Source organism: Phyllostomus hastatus, unplaced genomic scaffold (genome assembly GCF_019186645.2).
Source record: "Phyllostomus hastatus isolate PE091 unplaced genomic scaffold, TTU_PhHast_1.1 phas_contig_58, whole genome shotgun sequence".
NCBI lineage: Eukaryota > Metazoa > Chordata > Mammalia > Chiroptera > Phyllostomidae > Phyllostomus > Phyllostomus hastatus.
In genome coordinates, this window is record NW_025333916.1 from 16,427,600 (window position 1) to 16,451,675 (window position 24,076).

Sequence of the window (24,076 nt, forward strand, 5' to 3'; positions counted from 1 at the left end):
TACTAATTTGCTAAGTGTATAGGCCTCATTTCACCTTGTCTGAATTCTGAATTAAGAGTCTGAGATAGACATTGTTACCTGTAGCATAGTTCTAAGGTCAGTATTATCACTTTGCCTCTCACAGTGCCCATTTTCTAAGCAGAAAATACTTGATCTATGTGTTGAACTCACAGTATTTTAAATATTTGCATTTTAGGAATCCTTGAGCAATGGCAACGTGGAGGATTTCAAAAAACTGGCGGCCAAAAGTGGCTGGGAGGTTACCAGTGCTCTGGAAAAGGTAGGCGGCACCCAGGTGCATGCACAAACAACTCACAGTTCTTCACAAACAAAAACTGTCAGATGATGGATTCTAGAATTATACATCTGAAACCTATATAGTTTTATTAACCAATGTCACCCCAATAAATTCAACTAGAAAGTTTAAAAATTTTTTCATGGTGCTAGTGGTTCTGCTTGTACCATGCTGCTTTTAAGAAGGTGAACAAATCTTTTGGGAAAACCGGTTCTGAAAGTCATGCCTCTTTTCAGCCCTGTCTCTGCTACCGCACGCCGGCCGGTTTGGGGTCCTTCAGATGTGCCCTGCTCACTCTCAACTTCTCAGCTTAGTTCTCGTGTCCCACCTCTCTCCTCTTCTCCATCCACGCAGATCCTACCTGGTCTTCGAGACCCAGGACAAATGCTTCTCCGTAAAGCCACTCCTGTTGCTCCTGACTGAAGGCCCTTTTCTAGGAACTCCTTTAGCAATTCTTTAAAATTAATTTGTCAATTAATTATGCACAATCTTGTGACATTTCTTCCACAGATTCATTGAATTGATAGAAGTCTTAATAGTAATAGAACTTTATACACACGGTCTTTCCCTCTAACTAGATTGTAAACATTTTAAGAAAGAAGACTGCCTTCTTGGTATCTCTTTTAACACCTTTTACCATGTTCTTTGTGTCATCAAATTTTAATAAACACGTGTCATTTGATAAACACATGTCATTAGATAAAAATTAAATAAGCGTGTCATTAGATAAAATTAATAATACATACCATCAGATAAAAATTAAATAAACACATGTCATTAGATTAAAAATTAAATAATTTTATCTCGCTTCAGAGGTATCTTAGGAGACACTTTGAAGGGGATGCTGCACTAACTAGTCCGTGAGCTCTATTGGGGCCGTTTCCCTCTTCACCGTTGTCCCAGGCCAGAACAGACTGGCACTGGGCACATGCGCAGTCATGCCCCCTTTTGTGCTCACGTTCCCGAGTGCGCCGCGTTCATCGCCAGCATAGCAATAACCTCTAAAATTGGGTAACTGTGCTCCTGTGTTCCTAAGGCGGTCCCGGTTGTCCCATCATCACAGCTAACAGTCCGCACTCCAGTCCAAATAATGAATGATATGGCCGCTCACCATGACGTCAGAGCAAACTCAGGTGCTACTTCACTGATTCTTTTCAGCTCTGGCTTCGACCTCCTCTCTGCGTCTTGGTACGGGCCACCGGTTTTTATTGCATCTGTGTCCTCACTTCTGAGTCCTTCAGGGCCTCCCTTACTCCCTTTGGGTCCGGTGAGGTTTCCAACTATGCTTGGTTCAGTGATGCAGAAACACGGGTTTAACGTAACAAAGTGGCTTCTTTTTCTTTATTTCTCATAAAAGATGCTATAAGGCTTTGTCTTCTTTTACAAATATGAAATCTGCTTCTTGCATCATTGCTGGCATCTGAGCATTCGTGAGCAGCATTAGAAAGAAAACACTTATGTCTGAAATGAGAGAAGATATTTTGTGAAGCCATGTAATACATTAAAACTTCAGTTCTTTGGGAGTTTGGGGTTCAGAAACAAACCTCAACAAATAAATAGTATACTTGCTAGAATCTAAGGAGAGCCATCAATAATTAATTTTTAATTTTTGTAGAGACATTTATTAGAGGATATTATATAACTAAAGGAACACTCTTATGTTATCTCTGTTTAATTAGAAGCCCTCTATTTTTTTAGATTATATTTATGATAAAAATCTGACATTTTTCTGAGTTACCCCTTCTCTCCTACTTTTTAAAGTTTCTGTGTTCTTTTCATTTTAAAATACACCTCTCCTTTTCTATCATCTTTTAGTTGAGTAAATCTTACAACACAACTGTCTGTTAAGGATCATACATATTTCAAGATTCAAAATCTTTACTGATGTTCTACATAAATTTGTTAAATGGCAAAAGTCTAAGATGTCTGGCATTTGTAATGAAATTGGACAATACCTACTGTTTTAACCGTTATTTTATTTTCAATGTGTAATAATGGAAGTAATACTAGTCATAATACAGGGAACAAAAGATGTACTGTCATCTTAAAGGAGTTTATATTCAGTAAACACATATATGCATGAAACAGCGGGAGAATAATTTGAAGATAGTTTATAACAAGTGAGAGAGTGTAGTGTTTAATCTGTAACGACCAGCTCTTAGGCAGAGGGAAGGCAGTTACTTAGAACTTTGGGAGAGGATTGTTTCCTTTCTCCTTGGAGAGGATGTAAGTAGATTGCTGGAGGGGCGAAGGGAGCTTTCTAGGCAGATAGTAGCTTGAGCCAGATCCTTGTGGTGGACATCAGCATGGGTAGGAGACTGGCCAGACAGGAGTAGCTTTTTATTTAGTGATAGCTGAGCGTGTACTAGAAAAATTACAGTGAAAGTCAGAAAGGCAGGGGCCACTTGCAAACCTCTACACACGACAAAAGCCACTGAAGCAAGGACAGCAGAGGGAGCTGTTCTCCTTGAGGCTGGTGAGGGGCTGGTCCCAGAGCTTCCCCTGACCAAGTCCCCGCCCCTGGCTCCCAGGGCAGTCCCCAGGCACCTCCAGGGAAAGTCAGCCACGCCCTTCCCAGGCCTCGTAAAAACCAGCTTTGTCCTCACAATGTTGTCTCCATAACATATTTGTCAATAGATAATGTAAAATGCTAAAATTTTGAGATAGGTCTACTGGTGCTATTTATATAAGACATCCAAACTCATTAAATAAAATCTTATTTGTAAGAAAAAAAAATCATTAATAAAATGTTAGCAAGCTCCAGCAGATTTGGAGCCTCCATGCTCTAAACTTCATTTTATAAAATAAAATTCTCCAGGTACCAAATAGTAAAATGTTTGAGTTGGTTACAAATGGAATGTAACATGTAATCTCCTGAGCATGACAGGGAATTCGTTTCCTTGGAGAGCCGGTCTTGGAGGATTTTCTCACTAAGCAAAAGTTGCCCTTTCTAAAATAGTAGGGTTTCACAAGAGCCAACATCAACCACTGCCTGTCCTTGTCTGCTTCATCTGCTTCAAGGCCATTGACTCTGACAACAAAGCAGTGAGAGGACTTTCTGCTACCTTCACCTTGAAGGGTTAAATTATCATTCACTCATGCAAACTGTACTCAGCACTCACTGGGTAAGTCTGGAGAGGTCCGTAAGGGCAAGATTTAAGGGTTGGGGACTGCTCAGCCCTGTGTTTGCTTTGGCTCCAGCAGGGGAAGCAGCAGCATTGTATCTGCGCCCGGGGAGCAGCTTCCTGGAAAGGTGCTGTGGTGCTTCCCCAGAACTGCTGTAACGGTTCCCACAGACTGGGTGCTTAACTGACAGAAATGTATTGTCTCCCAGGGGTGGAAGCTAGAAGTCCATGATCAAGGTGTTGTCAGGGTTGACGCCTTCTGAAGGAGTGGGGGAGGATCTGTCCCAGGCCTCCCTTCTAGCTTGCTGGCAATCTTTGGTGTTCTTTGGCTTGTAGATGTGTCACCAGATCTCTGCCTCCCTCTTCATGCAGCATCCTCCCAGCGTGCAGGCCTGAGTGCAGACTTCCCCTTTTCATAAGGACTTAGGTCGGATGGAGTTAGCGGCCCATTCTACTGCAGTATAACCTCATCTTAACTAACTACGTCTCTAAAGGCCTGTCTCCAAATGAGGTCACATTCCGAGGTCCTGGATTTTAACATATGATTTTGGGGGGATTTTAACATATGGATTTGGGGAGGACGCTATTCAACCCTTAAGTGCTCAGCCCAGGCCAGACTCTGCTCCAGGCTGTCAAATTCAGGCCCTCGCCTCACCTCCTCTGAGACTGCAGAGCCCCTGGCTTAGAGCCACGTGGCCATCAAGCTTTGATGAGGTGACTTCACTCTGGATTTACACCAATGAACCTCCTTCCACTCCTGCTGTCCAAGGGGCAAAGTTAGGCATGCCCATGCTGGGTGAGTCCCAGCCACCAACTGGAGCCCTGGCCATGGTTTCGGTTCTGTTTGGGAGGTGCCCACAGCTGACACCAGGTCCTCTGTGGGCTCTGCTGATGAAAGACGGACTTGGCACTATGTTCAGTGGGAGTGGGAAAATGGCATACGCAAACAGTCACTTCTTTCCTTTCTAAGCCACTATTCGTCACTTTCTCATTTCTTCATTCTCTTCTTGAAGATATTCATGTTTAAATAAAGGTTTTCTCCCGCACAGCCTGATTTTTCCATCTGCTTGATTCCCGCAGTGAAGTCTTAACCCTGTGTTTGTTTGTCTTCTCACAGCTTGTTGCCATGGGAATTATTATAATATAGCAGATCTCAACACTAACTTCAAAACACCCTGAAAGAGATGGAGATTTAAAATGGGCAGGACAGAAATGTGCTCTTAGCAGAACACATACCTCTGCTTATTGGCAAAAGCACAGTAGAAAGAGAGTTCAGAGTGACAAGGGATCCATTCATGTTTCAGCATATGCCAAATGGCTCCCCAAGACAGGCCTCCTCTTATCTAGGGAATAATGAGCATCAGAAAGAAAGCCAGGAATTGGCCAGCTGGTAGGACGAGCCTGGGGATTCACAAGGAAAGAATGCTTTGTGCTGCAGATACATGGTGCTCCAGCGGCCCACTAAGAGGTTCCCTTGGTCTAGAGGTGGTCAGCTTACTTCCTGGGGTCACCTGTGCCCACTTGAAGACACAGCTGACATCTTGGCAAAGTGGCGGAGGCTGTAGCCTTAGCTCCGAGGTCTTAGGGGGAAGATGAGGCTCAAAGGTCTGAGGATTATTTTCTTTTGTTCCTGAATAGAGGTAAGGAAATATCACAAAGAAATAAACAGAGAAAGGTTGCTTTTTATTTTTCATGAGAAAAACTATTACACAATAATTAAATAACCCACCTTCGAGTCATATATTGTTTAGAGGACACAGGAGTGCCCTCTGGTCAGAGTGCCCTCTGGTGCGATCCTGGCCAGAGCTTTAGATGCCCAAGTATCTGAAGTGAAATTGCCATCATTGTGACCTGGGTGCCAAGACACCTTAGCTAGTGCCATCAGCCTGACTCCATATGTGTGTCTGTGGGTTTTTTAAAGTGAAAACATCATTTTAATTTTTGTAATTTATTTATTTGTTTGTTCTTATCTTTTAGATAAAAATACATACTCTGGAAGAACATGATATTTTATCTGTTTGGGTTGAAAAGCAAGTGGAAAAACCGGCACACTTGGCTTATCATCTCTTATCTGACTTTACCAAGCGACCTTTGTGGGACCCCCATTATGTGTAAGAGTAAATTTAAAATATTTTCTTAAGTGACCCTGATGTCATGGGAAAGATGACGTCCACATTGCAGTGCCTTTCCATTGCCCGACTTGCAACCTCTTGCTTTATTAACTAAAGTGTATTTTTAAAACTTTCTCTACACAGAAAAATGCGTCAAGTGCTATTGAGAGACAAAAAAGTATTATAATCACTTATTTATTGTCCATATATTGGGTGCATGCTTTACTGACATCTATTGTCATCCTACCAATAACTCTTCAAGTTTGATAGTATTTTCACTGAACAAGAATAGTTACCAAGATTGCACAGCAATAAAGCGACAGAACCCAAATTGGAGCCCAGGTCCGTCAGGCTCTGAGTTCCACGCTCTTGTAACTGAATACACGGTCTCATTGCTCTTGAGGAAATGATAATCGAATTGTACTTCTCATTGCTCACTCTTGATATTTAATTAATAGCTTCTTTTCTTTTCGGTGGAAGAGCATTCCCTGGTGAGAAGCTGGGAGGAGGCTGTGTGAGTTCTGAGGTGAAAGGCACTCCTTCCTGCTCTCCCTGTCTGATCAGAGGCCACCCCCATCAGCCTGCATCTCTTACCTCTGTCTGCTGCATGCCCGATTCAGACTTCCCCACTCTCCCTCCTTTCCTGGAACATGGAGCTGTGTGCCTTGTCTATGCACTGACAGGGACTGACTGCACTTGGGCTGCACCACCTTTTCCAAGGAGTTCCAGCTCTTGGGTGCACTGAGCGCTTCTAGGACCCCTTACTGAAAGGGAAGGATTGACGAGGTGGGCTTCCTGTTATAGTAAGCATTACTGTTTACTTCCTAATGTTGAGGAGGTGGAAGTTCAACTTAAAAATGACTAAACCTCATTATGATTAATGTCATATAATACACAATTTAATATCATGAAAGTGAAACACCTCTGGCTTTCATTTGCATGGATGCCAGAATGACACAGTGTGGTTAATGCTATCATAATAAAACACTCCAAGCGAAGAGGAAGTACTTCATAATTTTCTTGCATCAGTAATTTGTAGATGCTCTATAAGTACAAAGCTTTCAGTAAGAACAATGCCTAAAAAGCTGTGTTAATTCTTTTCAAATGTTTCTCCCATTATTTTCTATTTCACCTGACATTCTAGCCAAATTGAACTTGAATGAATGGAGGAATGAATGAATGAATTCTATTTCAACTTACTTTTTTTATGCACCTACTACAATTCAGGCACTATGCCAGGTGTTTTCCTTTAATCCTGACAATAACCCCATGGATATTATTATCTACATTTTATGATGAAAAAAGAGAAAGTGACTTGCCTAACATAGCATAGCTCCTGAATGGCCATCTGGGATTGCAAGGCAAGTTGTTTAACTCCAAATTTAGTGTTCTTTCTAATATACCATATTCCTTTACTTAAGAGTTCTTCTTGGACTGTCCATATAATTCACTAGTATTTACATATTATCACTTGACCACAAATTAATTTTGTGGAAAACAGCTAAATGCTTTTCTCTGAAGTGTTGAAGCCAGGGACCTTAGTCAGGTGGTCACCATTCTCACCGTCACATGCAGAATTATTTTTTCTGATCAAATGGCTTTCTAAAGGCAGACTTTGGGAAATGACGCTGGATTTGGAGGGATGGTTTTGTGGACAGAAGGGTGAATGTATACAGCAACAAAAAAGTTATATAAACAAACAAAAGAAGTGAATGCATTCTTCTATTAGGTAGAAAAGTACAGCCTTCCTTTCACTGTTCTGTTCACATAGGTCCTGTGAAGTCATAGACTGGGTGAGTGCAGACGATCAGATCTGTTACATCACTTGTCCTGTAGTGAATGGTGACAAACCCAAAGACTTGGTTATACTCGTATCAAGAAGAAGGCCTCTTAAAGATAGGTGAGTAAAAGAAATTCAGGTGTCACAGCAATGTTTTATAGTACAAAGTAGAAAGAAAACGTTCATATGAAAATAAGGAAATCAGTGTGAGCATTGCTGGTCTTGAATGATGTTCATCTGAAATTTTTCTAAGTGTACCTTTTAGTTATCCCTAAAAAAATCCCCTCAAAACAATTGTACATTAAGTGCTAGCTGTGTGCAAAGCACCATGCAAGATTCCTAAAGTATTCCCCTTTCCTTTGGCTCCATTCAGATGTAGAACTGATATTTAACAAACATTTGAAACAATCCACTATCAGTAAAAATGTAGTAAAAGCCAAATAAAATACCAGGAATTGGTTTAGGATTCATGAAAGCTGGATTGTGCTAGACATCCAAAATGGCAGCTGCCTGTGGGGCTGTCAATCAGTATTTGCCCACAGCTTGTCCTCCGTGAGCACTGGACCTCGCCGAGCAGTGTCTCGGTTCCATGGAGAAGGGTCCCAAGATCAAGTGTTCAAAGAGACAAGAAGTGGAAGCTGCCAGGGCACTTAAGGTCTATTCCTGGAACTGGCCAGCATAATTTCTGACATCAAAGCTGGCCTGTACACATAACCCCATACATGTATAAATACTGATGCCCATGGGTGTTCAGTGTAGTATCATTTATTATGGAAAAAGATATTAGAAATAAACCAAAACTCCATCTTATAAATTATGGTAGAACCATGCTATGGAGTACTGTCCCAGCATTAAAAAGGATAAAGTAACAAGAGAGGCACCTCTGAAGATCTATGGTTAGGTGAAAAATGAAGTTATAAACCAATAATGGTTAAATTATTATATGATTTATATAAATCTCATGCATTTATAAAATGGTCTGGAGGGATACACACCACCACAACATTAAGAGTGATCATCTCTAGGATGGGGGTGCAGCATGACCAGGGTGAACTGAAGGAAAATGCCTAGATTCTAGTCTGTAGGGTTCCCTATTGTTTGGAAGTTCTTTAAAACAATGGGTATTATTTTTTATTTAAAAAAAGAGTGAAATTATAACTCATTAGGGCACAGTAAAACCAGTTTGGAGATTGACTCCAGCTTTGTGGAATTCTGCAAAGTAGATATAATTCTTAGGCAGAAAACACATGTGGCCCTTATTACTATTACTGTGGCTTCATTGTAGCCGTAGACAATGTCTTTGGATACATTCCTAACTACAGGAATCTATTTTCTAATAGCCACTCTTCATTTCTTTCAGTAACACTTACATGGTGGCAGTGAAGTCCGTCATCCTGCCGTCCGTCCCACCTTCTCCGCAGTACGTCAGAAGTGAAATCACATGTGCTGGGTTTCTCATCCATGCTACTGACAGCAGTTCCTGCACTGTAAGTCTGATGAAACGTCTGCAGGTTAATTTGCTGCTACAGAAATGAGAAATCACTCTCTTATATTTCCTAACTTGAATTCTGCAACATGGGTCCACACCAGGGGAATCCTAAGGTCATCCTTTCAAATCCATTCCAGAAGGTCCCCAGATTCCCCTATTCCAACAAGATTCAGTTCTCTGCTTGAAAAAGCTCCATGTCGATAAGAAATTAAAATATTGTATTTTCTTTCTGAAACAGGTGTCTTATTTTAACCAGATTTCTGCTAGCATCTTGCCTTATTTTGCTGGAAATCTTGGTGGCTGGTCAAAATCCATTGAAGAGACAGCACTTTCCTGTATACGATTCATAGAGAATGCCACTGATGATGGGTCAGTAAGCATGATTTAAGTGGTAAACTGCATATTTTAACTGGTAAACTTTCAGTCCTCTGTAACCGATTTCCCACTTTTAATTCCAAGTGCCCTTATCCCTGCTTGGATAAGGTGGCAAGTGTCACCTTATTCTTAACACTTGGCAAGCTTTTGGGCCACTGAATAATTTAACATTGGCCTAGGCAAAATGCAGTTAGGAAGAGGTTAACAAAGTCAAACACCAAGTCAAACACCATTGATCTGGATGAGCGTGAAACAAGCTTGAAGACTGTTTTAGGTCGTCCATGGCTCTACTCCCTTCCGGGAGCATGGGCATTAGGAAACCGCCCCCACACAATCACAACATTGTGTATTCTGTAAAATGGTACAAATGTGGTTAAAATGATCATAAACTTTTCAGGCTACAATGATGGAATGTGTTGTTTGAAATTTTATGAAGTCAGAAATGATAAGCTGGCCAGTTGATGGATAGTGTGGGGCTACTCCATGTTCCTCAGGTGTCTGTATGCCAGGAGCACCTCACAAGATGTATGACCTGTTTTAGAGCTTTAAATTAGGGAAGCATTAAAACATAATGGGATCCAATCAATTTTAGTAATAGGAACTACTCTACTAGTGTCATTTAACATATATTCAAGGTGGCTCACCAATTTAGCATCTGTTGCTATATATACACATAAAAAGTACCTGCAAGATATGTTATTGCAGAGAAAGAGAATATTAACTGAGCTCTTCTTTCATAACCATTACATTAGCACTTTATTCCCTAGGCTTCGACATTCATTATTCTTCTCTGTGATTTGCCTTAACTCGTAAGACAAACCAGCATATAAGTCAGCCTCCTCTACAGGATAGCTTTTAAAAGTTGAAAGACTTCTCTGTTAGAATTTAAAGCGCTTAAAAGGTTAGATACATCCTGCTGTTCATTTGTCAAATCTCTGCCTCTGCTCAGCAAATCTTACAGCTCTATGTGAAAAATATAATCAGTATCTGAGCCCTCCTAATCAACTCCACCACTACAACCCTAATCCAAACACCAGCTTCTCTACCTGGGTTATAAGCTTTCACTTTCTGTTATTGCTTCTCCATTCAAGCCACTCTCAACCTAGCAGTTGGATGTCATATCTTTTCTCAAAACCCATGAATAATTTTGCATATCATAGTAAAATCCAACACCTTTTAATGGTTAACAAGGCTCTGTGTAGTATATTAGATTATTTTTCAGAAATATTCACTCCCTCACCACCATCCCCACCTCCATGAATGGAGCGTACTATTCTACTTCCTGTCTTCTTAACCCTGTGACTCATTCATGGAACGTTAGCACATACCATGCAAACAAAAGGTTGAAAAGTGAGGTTGCCCTCATATACCTCTGCCACTGTCATGAGAAAAACATGTCCGAGCTAGCCTGCTGGCCCCAGGACAAGGAAGAGAGACATGGAACAGAGTTGCTTCACCTGAGCCTAGCTTAGACCAGCCAACCCCAAACCAAACTTCACATGGATGTGGGCAAGTCCCACTGAGATTAGCAGAACAGTCTAAAGTAAGCATAGCCCTGAGATGACTCACAGGCATGAGTTAAGTAAAGGTTTATTCTGATATTCTGTGGTTGTTACGCAGCAGAAATTAACAGGGAGAGCCTATAAACTATGATCCCCATGAACTATATGAACTTTTCCCACTAGTTTATCCCCCTCTCTTTGCCAGTCATATTGGCCTCTTTGCTGTTTTCCAATTTACCCAGATATACTCCTTCCTCAGTATAATTACATTTATCTATTACCTCACGTCAAGATACCCAATTTATCGCCTCTGTACCTCCCTGTATATCTGTACAATGTAGTATTATGGATGGAGCTTGAAAATATTGTTAAGTGAAGGAAGCCAGTCACAAAGGACCACGTCTTTCTGCCCCTAAAATGTGAAAGCCTCTTCCCTATTTCGGAGCTTTGACTAGTCCCTAAATACAGTTCCTTGTTTTCTTCACAACTGGTTCCTTCCTGTCATTCTTATTTCAGCAGGAACATCTCCCCCTCAGAGGCCTTCCCTTGATTGTCTAAAGTAGATACACAGTCATTTACAACACCTCTGTGTTAACTCCCTTTACATCATATATTCATGTAATTCGCTCAACAAAAGTGGAAACTTCTACAGGCTGAGTACTTCCCGGGACACCTATAGTAATGAGCAAGTCAAAATCCCTGCCCTGATGTAACCTGTAATCTGGTGGAAAGGGGACAACTAGTGCTAGGTAGGGGTATAAACAATGGAGAAAATTAGAGAATAAGAGAGTTAAGAAGTTGTTGGGACGAGGGAGGAGCTACTTTCTGTAAGGCTGGTCATAGAGACACTAGTACGCTGACTGTAAGGCAGAGGCCTGAAGGAAATAAGGGAGGGTTGACTATGGGGTTGGAAGTGGGCAATGTCAAGAGCAAGTTGAGATTCAAGCCTAGTGGCTTGGCATACAATTGTAGGGGGGAAATGAAGGGAAATTAGTCTTTGGGTTTGTCTGCCCCACCCCCCAGGGGGAAGGGACAAGATTGTTTAAAGCCATATTGAGTTTGAGGTGTTAAGTGTAACATCCAAGTAGGAAGGTCCAGCAGGCAGGTGAGAACATGGGACTGGAACGACGGGTATTAGGGCTAGATGCAGATTAAGGAGTCAGCCACAGAAAAGTGAAGATAGGCTTGTTAAGAAGAGATGTTTTCAAAGGACTGAAGTAAGTGCTTATCACTAAGTCTTAGGGTGTTCAAGAAAATATTTTAAAAATGTAATAAAATATTTTCCCATTTTCTGGTATGTGTTCTGATATATTTTTTAAAATACTTATTTATTTTAGAGAGAAGGGAGGGAGGAGAGGGACAGAAACATCAGTGTGTGGTTGCCTCTCACATGCTCCCCATTGGGGACCTGACACACAACCCAGGCCTGTGCCCCAACTGGGTATCAAACTAGCAACCCCTTGGTTTGCAGGCTAGAGCTCAATCCACTGATCCACACCAGTCAGGGCTCTGGTATGTATTTTTTTCCCTATGCCTCCACTTTCTTCAGCCCCATTAAGTGCATATGGCCTTGTTTGTCTGATTCACTGCCACAATCCCATATGCCTAAGAAAGTATTAGGAGCATAGCGTTTTGGGGAAATAATAAGGAATAAATTAAGTTTGTCTTCCTCTTTAGGCCTTTTTAGCTAAGAAAACAAACATCTGTAATTTCTTTCAAGAAATACATTCTCTCAGGATGTCAGAGTTTGTCTGGTGAATTCCTCTGACAGTGTCCATACACTTTTTTAGTGTTACATTTGGTACCTGCAGTTTATTTCTAATGACCTCACTAATTTATAGATCATTAAAATGATGAACAAAGTCACCCAAGGAAGACAAAATGGACACTAACACTTCTGCTGAAGGCTGTGTGAAAAACATTATACCTGCAGCTGACAGGTTTTTGACTCTCCAGAGCCTTTTTCTTCTGATAGGACCAGTGGACTAAATCAGGTGTTTGGACTAAACGACTACAAAGCATTGCTGTCCGTTTCCAGCCGTATGGCTTGTGCAGCTCCTGTTAAAGGCACCCACTTCCTTGGCTTTGGGATGTTGAGCCATGCCCTGCCATGTTTTCCCGTCTCACTGAAAATGAAAGAACAGCTCCTAGCAAGACTAGAACTGTTCAGTTATACAGATATTAAAAAATAAAAGTGTTTCTTATTTGGTAAATATTTTGCTTTTGAAGCATCAGTAACTAATCACAGCTGTTCCCTTTAGCTACAAATGTATCCAATCAGGTAAAATTCTAAATGAAATACACAATCCACTAGTCATTCCATTATACAGTACAATGGGAGCCTTAAGCCCTGTGAAATACATGTATTAAGTATGAATGTATTCATCACATCAAAGATAATGGGTCTCTGATTAGTGTTCTAACTCTGTTACGGTGATACTTGCATCTCACCCTGACTCCAAAACATATGAACAAAATGCTATTATGTATGATGTACAATTTGCTATGTGCCATCACCCTGGTTAAATACCTCAAACTGAATTTTGGCTGGAATTTCTTTCTTGAAAATCAAGGGCAAAAAAAGAGCTCTTCCATTTTAACCTGAAAAATGCTCATGTGTAATTCTTTATGTGAAAACTGAAACAAAAATTAACCCAAATTAACCAAAGAGATTGTTAATGGACAAGGGCTAGTTAAATCCAGAATTAGTTATTCAGTAAAATAGCAAATAAGTTTTTATTAAATATTGTAAAAATACAGATTTTTTGGCAACTTATAAATAAACTGATACTTTGAACCTGAAAAACAATATAGCTAAAAATTCATTCCCAAATGTACAGCAGTTACCTTTGTTTAGGGGTGGTTCAGATGAGCACATAATTTTGTTTTTAAGGAAAAGAGGATTGTTACAATTAGCTATGTAACCACTTACATACACCTAAGTCCCATCTGTTAAAAAAAATTTATCTTAAAGAATGCAATTTAAACATCTTATGCTTTTCTTCGGTGACTTTCTGCACGCAGCATGAGTACTCCCTGATGGACAGGACTCAGGAAACGGTTTGAACACGCAGACCACACTGACACCTACAACACAGGCCTCTCCCCGGGAGCCCAGCTCCAGCTTGTGAAAAAGGCCCAGTTCAGAATGTAACAAGGCGGTAATTTATGATAGTACTGATCATTATCAAAAATTAACAACTTTAGGTATCTTTGTTTGGGGTTTCTGTGGTTTAGGCACATCCAAAATTTCTTCATAGTCCGCACTCATTCCCTTTGCCCAGCGACCAACTGTAACCATTCGATCTGTCAAGGAACAGAAACGTCAGAATGTAAGAAAAACCATAATCAAATACATCTACCTAGGCTGGTTTTGATTTAGCAAAGGAACTAGTTTTGACATGAATAATCACGAGGAGGGAATACTCCATCACTAAAGGAAAGTGAGCAATTGTGTAATTGATTATAATCCTTGATTTCCGAGTACTACAGGCAATTTCTCATCCCAATTAGGGAAATGCAGCAACTGCTTTGCAATGCACAAATTGATGAGAAAGCGCTTTCATGCTTTCCCAGAGTTCATCATTACAGAGTCAATGAATTCCAAGAGTCTGTAAACAGCAAGACTTATGAAGCATCACTTTTAAATGCACAAAATTCCACCTGTGAAATTATACAACATCTGCTTGTCAGTCTTGTCATTTGGGAAGTGGCAATCCTCCCAGGAGGGAGAATTCAGATTCCACTTCATCATTTCAATCTTATGGCCAACAATGTAGTAAAGACTAACTTCTAGACAAGATTATAAACAAGAACTCTTGGTTTTCAAATGTAAATGTTAGATGCAGGATGTAAAAATGGGCAAACTTACTTATGTAGTACTGTGACTATTTGGAATAAAAAGAAATGTGGTCCCCCCAAAGAAGCACTCCCGGGCTATCTACTATCTTGCTTTCTTCCACGCAGGATTATCATCATTCTAATCCAAGTAAACTAATGTAATAATGGTCTCCACTTCCCCAAATCTGCCATAGGTATAGTGAAGACTTACGAAGTTTTTGATGACCTAGGGTACTATTTCACTAAGAAGAAAATAAAACTGGACAGATACTGTGCGGACAACACAATTTCAATATTTTTGGCAGTTTTTGCAACCAACTCTGAATCCTTTAGGTACATACAAAGCAAACCATATTATGAAGGTACTCAATTATAAAAATATTAAAAGTTATTTTTATATTTCTTATTAGTGAATCCATACTTTTAAGTTCAGGACTGGCTCTATTATTAAATTAGTTGGCAAATATAAATATTTATGAATAAGATGCATTATAAGATCAGGGTCCTCTAGTGCTTATCACTTTTTTTCTCATCTGAGAACAGCAGCGAGTGCTCCGTTACTACCATGCCTACTGCTGACCGAGAAACGGTTAGGTTATCACTACAGCAGGGAGCCAGGCTGCCTTAAATTCAGTAGCACCTCAAATAATAATAAAATGCAGCAAAAGCAGAGGATTACTAATCTTATCCCTCCTAAATGAAAGCCCAGAAGTCTCACCTGAATTCTGACTTTGAGGGCAATCTTTCTTAAAATGTCCCACAGAGCCACAAAGTCTGCAGCAACCACCTAGAAAAAGAACAAAGTCATCAAAAACCTCTCGCACTTACATAGGGTTTTTAACATCTCAAAGCACTTTCATATCATAGCTGGTCCTCCCAACCTTCTCAACTGCAAAGATAGCTGGAGCTAGGAACACATGTGGGTGCCACCATTCCTATTGATAAGTGCATTCTCCATTCCTCTTGACCTCACAGAGCACTAAACTGCGCCTCCCCTTTTGTTGCACCTGGCCTTCAAGGAGAATTGGGAAGGAGGGGAGAGGTATGATGGGAGACACTTGTCCTCTGGTGTGTTCAAGAGCCACTGCACAGAAGCCTGGACCATAGTTGGATAGGCAAGGGTTTCCACACTCTTACAACTGTGAGCAAAACTTGTGTGCTGATGTATTTATTCATCAAGGATGTCCACAGTCTTTATCACATTCTCTAATGATCACTGACCCCCCTAACCCACCCATCCCCCAAAAAAAGGTTAGAAACCACTGCTTTGCAGTGTAGGTCAGATGTGGGTGAGCAGTTACAAAAAGAACAAAAATTAACTTTTGTTTCTATGCCTCCTATCTGCCAGGCACCTTAGCCCTCATTAAAATGCCTATGTACCTACTTTAAGCAACATTCCAGGACTGTGGTTTCTAAAATGAGTCTTCTACGTAATGGTCAAGCATCATCATGAGCATGCTCATAATGTTAAGTAACTTACTCAGAAAATGACCCAGCAGAATATAAACCTCTCACTTCTATGTGATCTACTCTTCTTGCTGCACTTTTTAAAAAAATATTTAGTCATTTTGGTTGACCATCCAAAACCATCTTTGTTCATTAGTCATGTTACAAGACCTGCTTCATAGGATCAAAATTAAAAGGCACACTTGAGCATCTTCCCAGGCCCAGGCCTCCATACTGTTTGTAGAGCCGTGGTGAAAAAACATATTTTAATCCTCATAACTTTTCAAAGTGAATACCATAATTCATTAAATCTAAGTAAGATACCATTGATTATGAGATCTATCATTGTTTTATGTGTCTCTCAGAAAGAAAAAGAAAACATGCCAATTATGTGGGACCTACCGCTGGTGAGATACATTCTGGTTCAGAGATATTAAAATGTGAAAAAATATGCATCTTAGAAGCAAATGAAATATGTAGTTTTTTTCTATCTCCATTTTATAAGTGAAGAAACCGAGATGAGAGACATTAAATAACACAGTCAACATCCCACAGCTAGTAAGTGGTGGTGCACAGCTATAATTCCAAAAGTCTGACTCACTCCAAAAGCTATGCTTTCTCACTGGACTTCTCCAGTGGAACCCCAGACACGACACACGAGGTGTCTAGAACCCCATGGTATTGGCCATCATATTAACAAATGACTCACATTAACAGATGACAACCTACTTAAAGTTTTAGACATTAGAGACATTATTGTGAGGACTTTAGGACATTAGCTGAGCTAAAGATAAATAAGGAAGTTACAGGATCCCATGCCAGACAATCAGGGAAACGTTTAGAAACAAAAATTACTACAAATATGATAGCGTAAGCAGCCTTTTACAAAAAATGGTATGCTAGGCTGAGATTAAATTCACAATACTATTTTTTAAATCTCATATTTAAAATCTTATATTAGTTTGAGATATAATCCCTTTGCTTGTTATGTTTAAAAGTAGAAATTTGTAATATATTCTCATAATGATGCTAAAGCAAGCAGAGTTTGAAATACTCACCTTAGTTTTTTCTGATTTGACTTATTATCAAGTCATATTACCCAAAAAGTCCAGTACATGGAATAGCGCTTAATAAAAATAATGAAATTCTCAAGATTTTGCTACTCATTCAAAAATGTATTCAAGAATGGTTAACACTGCAAATTAAATATAACTGCATGCTGACTCACCATGTCTGACATACGAGGGTAACAGTACTCACCATCAGCATAGACTCCTTTGGGATTATCAGGGCAAGATCTGGACAGGTGCCCCATTTCCCCACAAACAAAGCATTTTGCAAAAGGAAATTCACCTGTAAGGGTCAAACAGTTCCTGTTACGTCAATCATGTATACTACAAGTCATGTAATTCATATTATTTTAAAATGTTCTGAGAAGAAAATAAGTTTTTACATAATTTATAATTAATCTTATTTCAAAAAGTAGTACACTTGTAACCCTGTTTTCTCTGTTTTTCAACAAAAAAACCCAGTTGGCTACTTATTGTCCACTTTCCCACTTTTGATAAGCAAATCAAAATCTGACAAGAAAACAGAACATACCGAGAGCTGGGTCTACTTTAGCCTTGCACTTGGTTATCTCGTGCTCTGTAGATCCACATCGGTAACATATCCCAGTGCCCATATCTTGATTCTCAAGGGCGGCTGGGCAATCTGCAATCCCATGGCCAGGTTTTCTACAATGAAAACATACCTGGGAAAACAAAATGTTAGTTTCCTCACTGCAAACCCGCACTGCCTTTATCAGTTCTTGTTATCAAAAGTATCTTTGAAACATTTCTCACTGTAAGGTTATCTAGCACTTTTTCTAAAATCTCAGATTTTATCTGAGTAAAAAAAGCCTTTCACACAATCCTAAACAATAAGAAATGTCCTTTCCACCAGGGTGTCAGTGTTTTTGAAAACCCTCTGTCCATCAATTTCAGACACAAAGTTGGAAGGGGCTCTGCAGGAGGTCATCACTTAAATGAATTAAGCAACTATGGACTAAATATTTCATGAATGCAGATGTCTGACTAGAAAAACTGAGTTTTCTGGAGTAGGCAATACATAAAATTATCACTCAAAATTAATACTTACACATTTAAAGTTCATATAATTGAATGAATGTGGGTTAAATGATTCCATTTATATTAGGATTCAAATCATAAACTAAATTTCATACCAAAAAGTATACCTTACAGTTTTAATATCTTTATAATACATATCTTTTACTATTCAAAAAGAGATGTTTCATTTTTAGAATGTATACATAATTCTTTTTAAAGGAATAATTCTAAGATGAATTATTTAGCTCCAACATAACACTGAACAATGGTTTGCTTTTTTACATACTGTCTAGCAATTTGGAGGATTTTTTGCTACATTGAATGAGAACATCAGTCATAATCAAATTTAAACTATTTTATTTAAACTGGAAAAAGACATATATAGTTCTTGGATAATAAATAGTTCACCTATGATTTTTTTCAAAGTGTAAAAATGAGTTTTTTAAAAAATAAATTCAATAGGCAAAATAAAACATAACGTTTTACGTTATGTAAAAGCACTATGTCCTTTCTCTTTTTTCCCTGTTTAATAACAATGGAGAAAAATGAGTTCCTTTATTCTTTAGTATCTTTTACATTCAGAATGAGCTGGTCCAAACAAAGGAATGCATTTATTTATTTATTTACTTATTTATCCTCACCCAAGGATATGTTCAATTTTAGGGAGGGAGGAAGAGATATTGATCAGTGATCAGCTGCCTCCCATATGTGCCAACCAGAACTCAAACCCACAACCTATAGGTATGTGCTCTGACTTGGGAAGTAAACCTGAAGCCTTTTGGTGTACCAGGATGACACTCTGAACAACTGAACCCCTTGGCCAAGGCAAGAAAATGCATTTATTCTTCAACTGGAAGAAAAGCTAATGCTAAATTTTGGATCACCAACATAAGAGGTCTTGAATTTTTGGTGAAGTCAAGGTGGTTTCTAATAACCTGACAGCTCACTGACTAGTTTTTATGTAAATTTCAAATACAAGTTTCTTGAATGATCCTTAAATTTTATATAAACTGGACTGTGGGAAATCGAACTAGTAAGTATCTACATCTTAATTTATTAGCAATTAAGAACTGATCCAGACTTCCGGCCAAAATGGAGGCATAGGTGGACATGCTGTGCTTCCTCACACAACCAAAATTAAGGACAACAAAAATTTAGAAACAAAAAAACAACCAGAATAGACAGAAAATCAAACTGTATGGAAGTCCCAACAACCATTCATCCAGACCGGTAAGGGGTGGAGTCGGCAGCCGGCAGAGAGGGATTGCAGCAGGAAAAAGCTGTGACTGCCAGACCCCAGCGGCAGACCCTGGGTGCAGGCAAGAGCGCAAGGAGGCAACAAGCAGATCCAGTGAAGCACGCAAGGCAGCTGACTGTCCAGTCACATATTCGCATGCAGATAAACCAGGTGAAAACGAGCAGCGAGACAGACCACGCAACCCAGGGCCTCAGCGCCCGGAAATAAAGCCTAAAAGCACTGACTGAAAACACTTGTGGGGGTTGAGGTGCTGGGAGAGACTCCCAGCCTCACAGGTAAGTTCGTTGGAGAGACCCACAGAGTCCTAGAACATACACAAGCCCACCCACCCGGGAACCAGCACCAGAAGGGCCCAATTTGCTTGTGGAAGCAGGAGAGGGGACTGAAATCCAACTAAGAGCGGAGCAAGCGCCACTATTCCCTCTCTGACCCCGCCCCCACATACAGCAGCACAACCCAGCTACTGGGTTGCCCCGCCCTGGTGGACACCTAAGCCTCTGCCCCTCATACGTACCAGCCACGATCAGAACCCCCCCCGCAAAATGGCTCAAACAGAAGAACAAATCAAAGCCCCAGAGCTATCAGATGCACAGTTCAAAGCACTGGTGATCAGGATGCTCACAAAATTGGTTGATTTTGGTCGCAAATTAGATGAAAAAAGGAGAACTTCCCCAATCTGGTAAAGGAAATAGACTTCCAGGAAGTCCAGGAAGCTCAGAGAGTCCCAAAGAAGTTGGACCCAAAAAGGAACACACCAAGGCACATCATAATTACATTACCCAAGATTAAAATGAAGGAGAGAATTGGAGACAATAACCTACAAAGGAGTTCCCATAAGACTGTCAGCTAATTTCTCAAAAGAAATCTTACAGGCAAGAAGGGGCTGGAAAGAAGTATTCTAAGTCATGAAAGGCAAGGACCTACATCCAAGATTGCTCTATCCAGCAAAGCTTTCATTTAGAATGGAAGGGCAGATAAAGCACTTCTCAGATAAGGTCAAGTTAAAGGAGTTCATCATCACCAAGCCCTTATTTTATGAAATGTTAAAGGGACTTATCTAAGAAAAAGAAGATAAAAATATGAACAGTAAAAAGATAGCAAACTCACAGTTATTAACAACCACATCTAAAACAAAAGCAAACTAAGCAAACAACTAGAACAGGAATAGAACCACAGAAATGGAGATCACATGGAGGGTTAGCAATAGGGGAATGGGAGGAGGAGAGAGGAGGAAAGGTACAGAGAATATGTAACATAGACGGTAGGGAGAAAATAGGGGGAGGGCAAGAATAGTATGGGAAATGTAGAAGCTAAAGAACTTATGGCACATGGACATGACTAAAGGGGGAGAATGTGGGTGGGAGGGGGTGTGGAGGATGGAGGGGAAGGAAGGGGGGGGAAGTGGGACAACTATAATAGCATAATCAATAAAATATATTATAAAAAAAAGAACTGATGCTAAGTATGAGGTATTCAGAAAATTACTAGAAAACCAGTTGAAGGTAGGTCACAATAAGCCATACTATTTAAAGTATATACTTTAAAGCATTCCTTAAAAAAAAAAAACCCAAAAACCAAAAAAGAACAATGTCTTTCTGCCTTAATTACAAACATTAACTTCTCTTAAAAGGTCACAATATTAACCTTTTCCAAATAGTATGCAAGTCACAATGCTGTTTATGTCAATGAAATTATCTTTAAATTAAATTACATTTAACTTGACTTAAAAATATTTAAAAATAAGTGTACAATCTAAACAAAACTATCCTGATCCAAATAGAAATAATTATCTTTTCTATCTCCATTTATCCATAAGTAATGTCTTGTCAGTATTATCTTTAAGTAATTATCTTTAAATATGACACTGCACGAAACCAATCCTGCAAATGTCAGAAGCTACATTTATGGCAGTTATAACACTTCAAGCCTGCACTGGTACAAACAGAGCTCTACATTTAGTAATTCTAATAAAAAATGAAAAGTATAAAATGATAACAAATGATCCTTATGTAGTACCCTGCTAGAAGACTCGGGGAATTCACTTAGAGAAGGGAAGGAATTATACAAGGTACTTCACTGCCTGTGTCTGACACAGTTTAAAATCTAGGGCTGGGCACCACAGAAATAAACCCGCATCCCCCCGCCTTCCTCTGGGTGTGAGATGGGAGGGAAGGAGCAATGATTAGGGAGAGTCTCAAGAAGTTTTAACCCTGCTGCTCTATTCCTAATTACTGTGATTTGTATTAGAGCTCCTTCTTGTGTCTGTTTTTCATGCATAAAGATAAAAGCACATCCTTTCCAAGTCACCGGAAGGACACCTATTTAACCTGTTGTGCTCAACCTTCCTACTTATTTTGATCTTTTTCAAAAATGGCTGTTTGAAAAAGGGCTATGTGGAAACAGATACAAGATACAGGTTTTGAGGTCAGACTCTGGGTTTGAAAAAAAAAATTTTTTTTTGGACGGACTACATAGTAAGCAGCCCATTTAGATTATATGCATTTAACAACACTTACATAGTACCAGCCAGCATTCTAAGCAATCAAGTGTTAACACTTTTTCCTGGGTTTGAATTTCCCATTTGCTACTAGCTAAGTGGTTTTCAGGAAGATACTTACCCTACCTACACATTAGTGTTTCTACCCATAACATGGGAATGCCAGCACATCTGTAGTGTCATTCTGATAATTAATCAGTCCGCTAAGTACCAAGCATGCAGTTACTAGCCCTCACAGAGATGCTTTATACATTTAGTACATAACAGCAATCAGACTGCTAAAATATGAGTATAGGATTAAGTTTCTAGCCATATAAAGTAATATTTTGGTAGAAGTGACCATCTTACCATTGCATTTTTCTTTGCTGCTTGTCTTTTTAATCGTCTTCCTTCCCTGCGACTATCTTTTTTCAAAGCAACTGCAATTTCTTCCCTTACTTCCTGACTGTTTGTTGCTATTGTCTCCCCACTGTGAGCCATCTGAGAGTTTTGTCTTAGGTATTCCATAAATCCATTCACATCTTCATTTAAGTACTCCTTTTTCTTCTTGTTCTTTTTGTGTTTTGCTTGGGGTGCATCATTTTTAAGGGGCAGTCTATTGGCTTCAAGTTGTTTGTTTTGGGGGAGGCTTTGGCTTTTTTCTTCACAGGACCCCTTCTTCATATCCTCCCATGATGTTGCAGGCAAGGGTCTTTTGTTACGTGCGGTAGTAACTCGGGCCCATCTGGTCATGGTTTCACCAGGGGTACTGTATCAAGCTTTAAGACAAGCATGACAATTAGACATTTAAAAGAAAAAAACTAAAGATACATGACATATAACTATATCACATATGCCCATGTTAAAGTTTGAGTTATTAAAACATGTTTTTTCACTTCATTTAGGTATCTGCATATTTAATTCTATGTGTTGCATATAGTCCCGTAATGTAAATGTAGCCCTTACCACAGAAGCTACCACACCAGTAAAAAACAAGAGCATGCCTACTATAATATAAATACTTGCTTAAAACTGGAAAACATCAAGAAACCAGATTATTTTGCAAAATTTAAATCACAAAGTAGTAACAGTGAATTAAGTTACTCTTCCAAACTTCGCAGCTTTCCTACCCGTTTCTTTTCCTGTCTCCAAATCCCAGGGCTACTCACTCCCAATCTTGTTAACCTTCCATTTCAACGCAAAGCATCCGCTTTGGCAGATTGTACACAAAAATCCTGTGGTTTCACGTGGTTTGCCACTACAACTCTCCGGCAGATTGATAAGTGAATATGTAAGTGTTCACAGTCACGTGATGGGACCGGGTCTAGCAAATCATCTTCAATTAAGCTGCACTCCTCTTACGGCAGCATCATGTGCAACAACCAATGTTTTAAAACCTCCGTTCCCGTAGTCGAACACCCCTTCAACACAACCCGAGGGGCGGGACCAAGAAACAGGTGAGATGCTGTGCGTCACTTGGCACCACGCGCATACACTCGTCACTGCTGATCGTGAGACTACCCCAGTGAAAGTGGATAACCCTTCCCCGGGGGAAGGGGACAACTCCGAGTATCAAGCCCCGACGGTCCGCGTCTACTCGCAGGGCGGGCTCCAGCGGGACCTACGCGCCCACCCGAGTGGCCAGCGCCCTACAGCTGAGCCCGTCCCGGCGCGGGCGTCCGGGAAGGCCGCGCAGCCCGGCCCTGCAGCCCTACCTGGTGCTGAGGGCACCGGGGTGCCTAGCAGCTAGGCCCTCTGCCCTCCAGCCGGGTCCCAGGAAACCAGGGAGGCCACTCTACCGCTTTGTAGGCGGTCCCGGGACCCTCTCCCGTCCCACCGCCCGCGTCTTCTCACCACACGTGAATCCTCCAGAGCAGCAGAGTCAGCGTGCCAGAGAAGCCCGTTCCCCCCCAGCAGCGGCCTAGGGACCGGAAGCACGTCGTCTTTGAGAGTGCGTCACTTCCTGCGGGCCAAGGTGGTTTGGGATGTTTGGGCAGTCCGCTAACTGGAGGGGCTCATGCTCGGTGGGTGAATGTGGCCAAGTGGACGTTGACGGAGCGCGTATAATTTAAAGCGTGCTGCATTGGACATCTGGAACTCAAAGATGGCGGCGATTGTTCACTCCTTGCTGTCTGGAACTCACATTTCAGTGGCGAAATGGACGGGAAGATCGGTGGGTTGGGACACTGGGAAAGCTTTCTTAAAAAGATGACCTTTGAACTTCGAAAAACAAAATTTGGTGAAAGTCGCTGCGGGAGGGAATTAAGAGCT

General features: G+C 40.4%; 2 protein-coding genes across 4 annotated transcripts in view; one reads left to right on the plus strand and one right to left on the minus strand.

Annotated features, from left to right (window-relative positions):
• The window catches only part of ACOT12 (acyl-CoA thioesterase 12), a 40,711-nt gene extending 29,473 nt beyond the window's left edge, over nt 1-11,238 (plus strand). The window contains exons 9-13 of one of the 2 annotated variants that reach the window (XM_045847723.1): nt 197-280; nt 5,398-5,531; nt 7,303-7,431; nt 8,672-8,798; nt 9,039-11,238. In XM_045847723.1, coding sequence (XP_045703679.1) covers nt 197-280; nt 5,398-5,531; nt 7,303-7,431; nt 8,672-8,798; nt 9,039-9,188 — 624 coding nt within the window. In that variant the 3' untranslated portion in view covers nt 9,189-11,238. The remainder of the gene's footprint in view (nt 1-196; nt 281-5,397; nt 5,532-7,302; nt 7,432-8,671; nt 8,799-9,038) is intronic. The other variant, XM_045847724.1, reaches the window with a different exon arrangement.
• A 2,156-nt stretch (nt 11,239-13,394) lies between these two features.
• On the minus strand, nt 13,395-23,759 carry ZCCHC9 (zinc finger CCHC-type containing 9). Of its 2 annotated transcripts, none has more exons than XM_045847965.1 (6): nt 23,660-23,759; nt 22,175-22,584; nt 17,566-17,716; nt 17,224-17,316; nt 15,236-15,304; nt 13,395-13,983 (listed from the first exon to the last, which is right to left on the minus strand). In XM_045847965.1, exons 2-6 carry the CDS (start codon nt 22,556-22,558, stop codon nt 13,865-13,867), a joined length of 816 nt encoding a protein of 271 aa, XP_045703921.1. In that variant the 5' UTR covers nt 22,559-22,584; nt 23,660-23,759; the 3' UTR covers nt 13,395-13,864. The 2 variants fall into 2 exon arrangements, with proteins under 2 accessions (XP_045703921.1, XP_045703920.1); XM_045847964.1 differs by having other exon boundaries at nt 23,521-23,730.
• Between the last annotated feature and the right edge of the window lie 317 nt (nt 23,760-24,076).

Coding starts and splice junctions, on each gene's coding strand:
- ZCCHC9 (XM_045847965.1), bottom strand. CDS start 22,558: ATGACCAGATGGGCCCGAGTTACTACCGCACGTAACAAAAGACCCTTG. Junction 15,305..17,223: donor CAAAGGAGTCTATGCTGATG/GTGAGTACTGTT, acceptor TTCTTTTTCTAG/GTGGTTGCTGCAGACTTTGT. Junction 13,984..15,235: donor CCCTCAAAGTCAGAATTCAG/GTGAGACTTCTG, acceptor GTTCCTTGACAG/ATCGAATGGTTACAGTTGGT.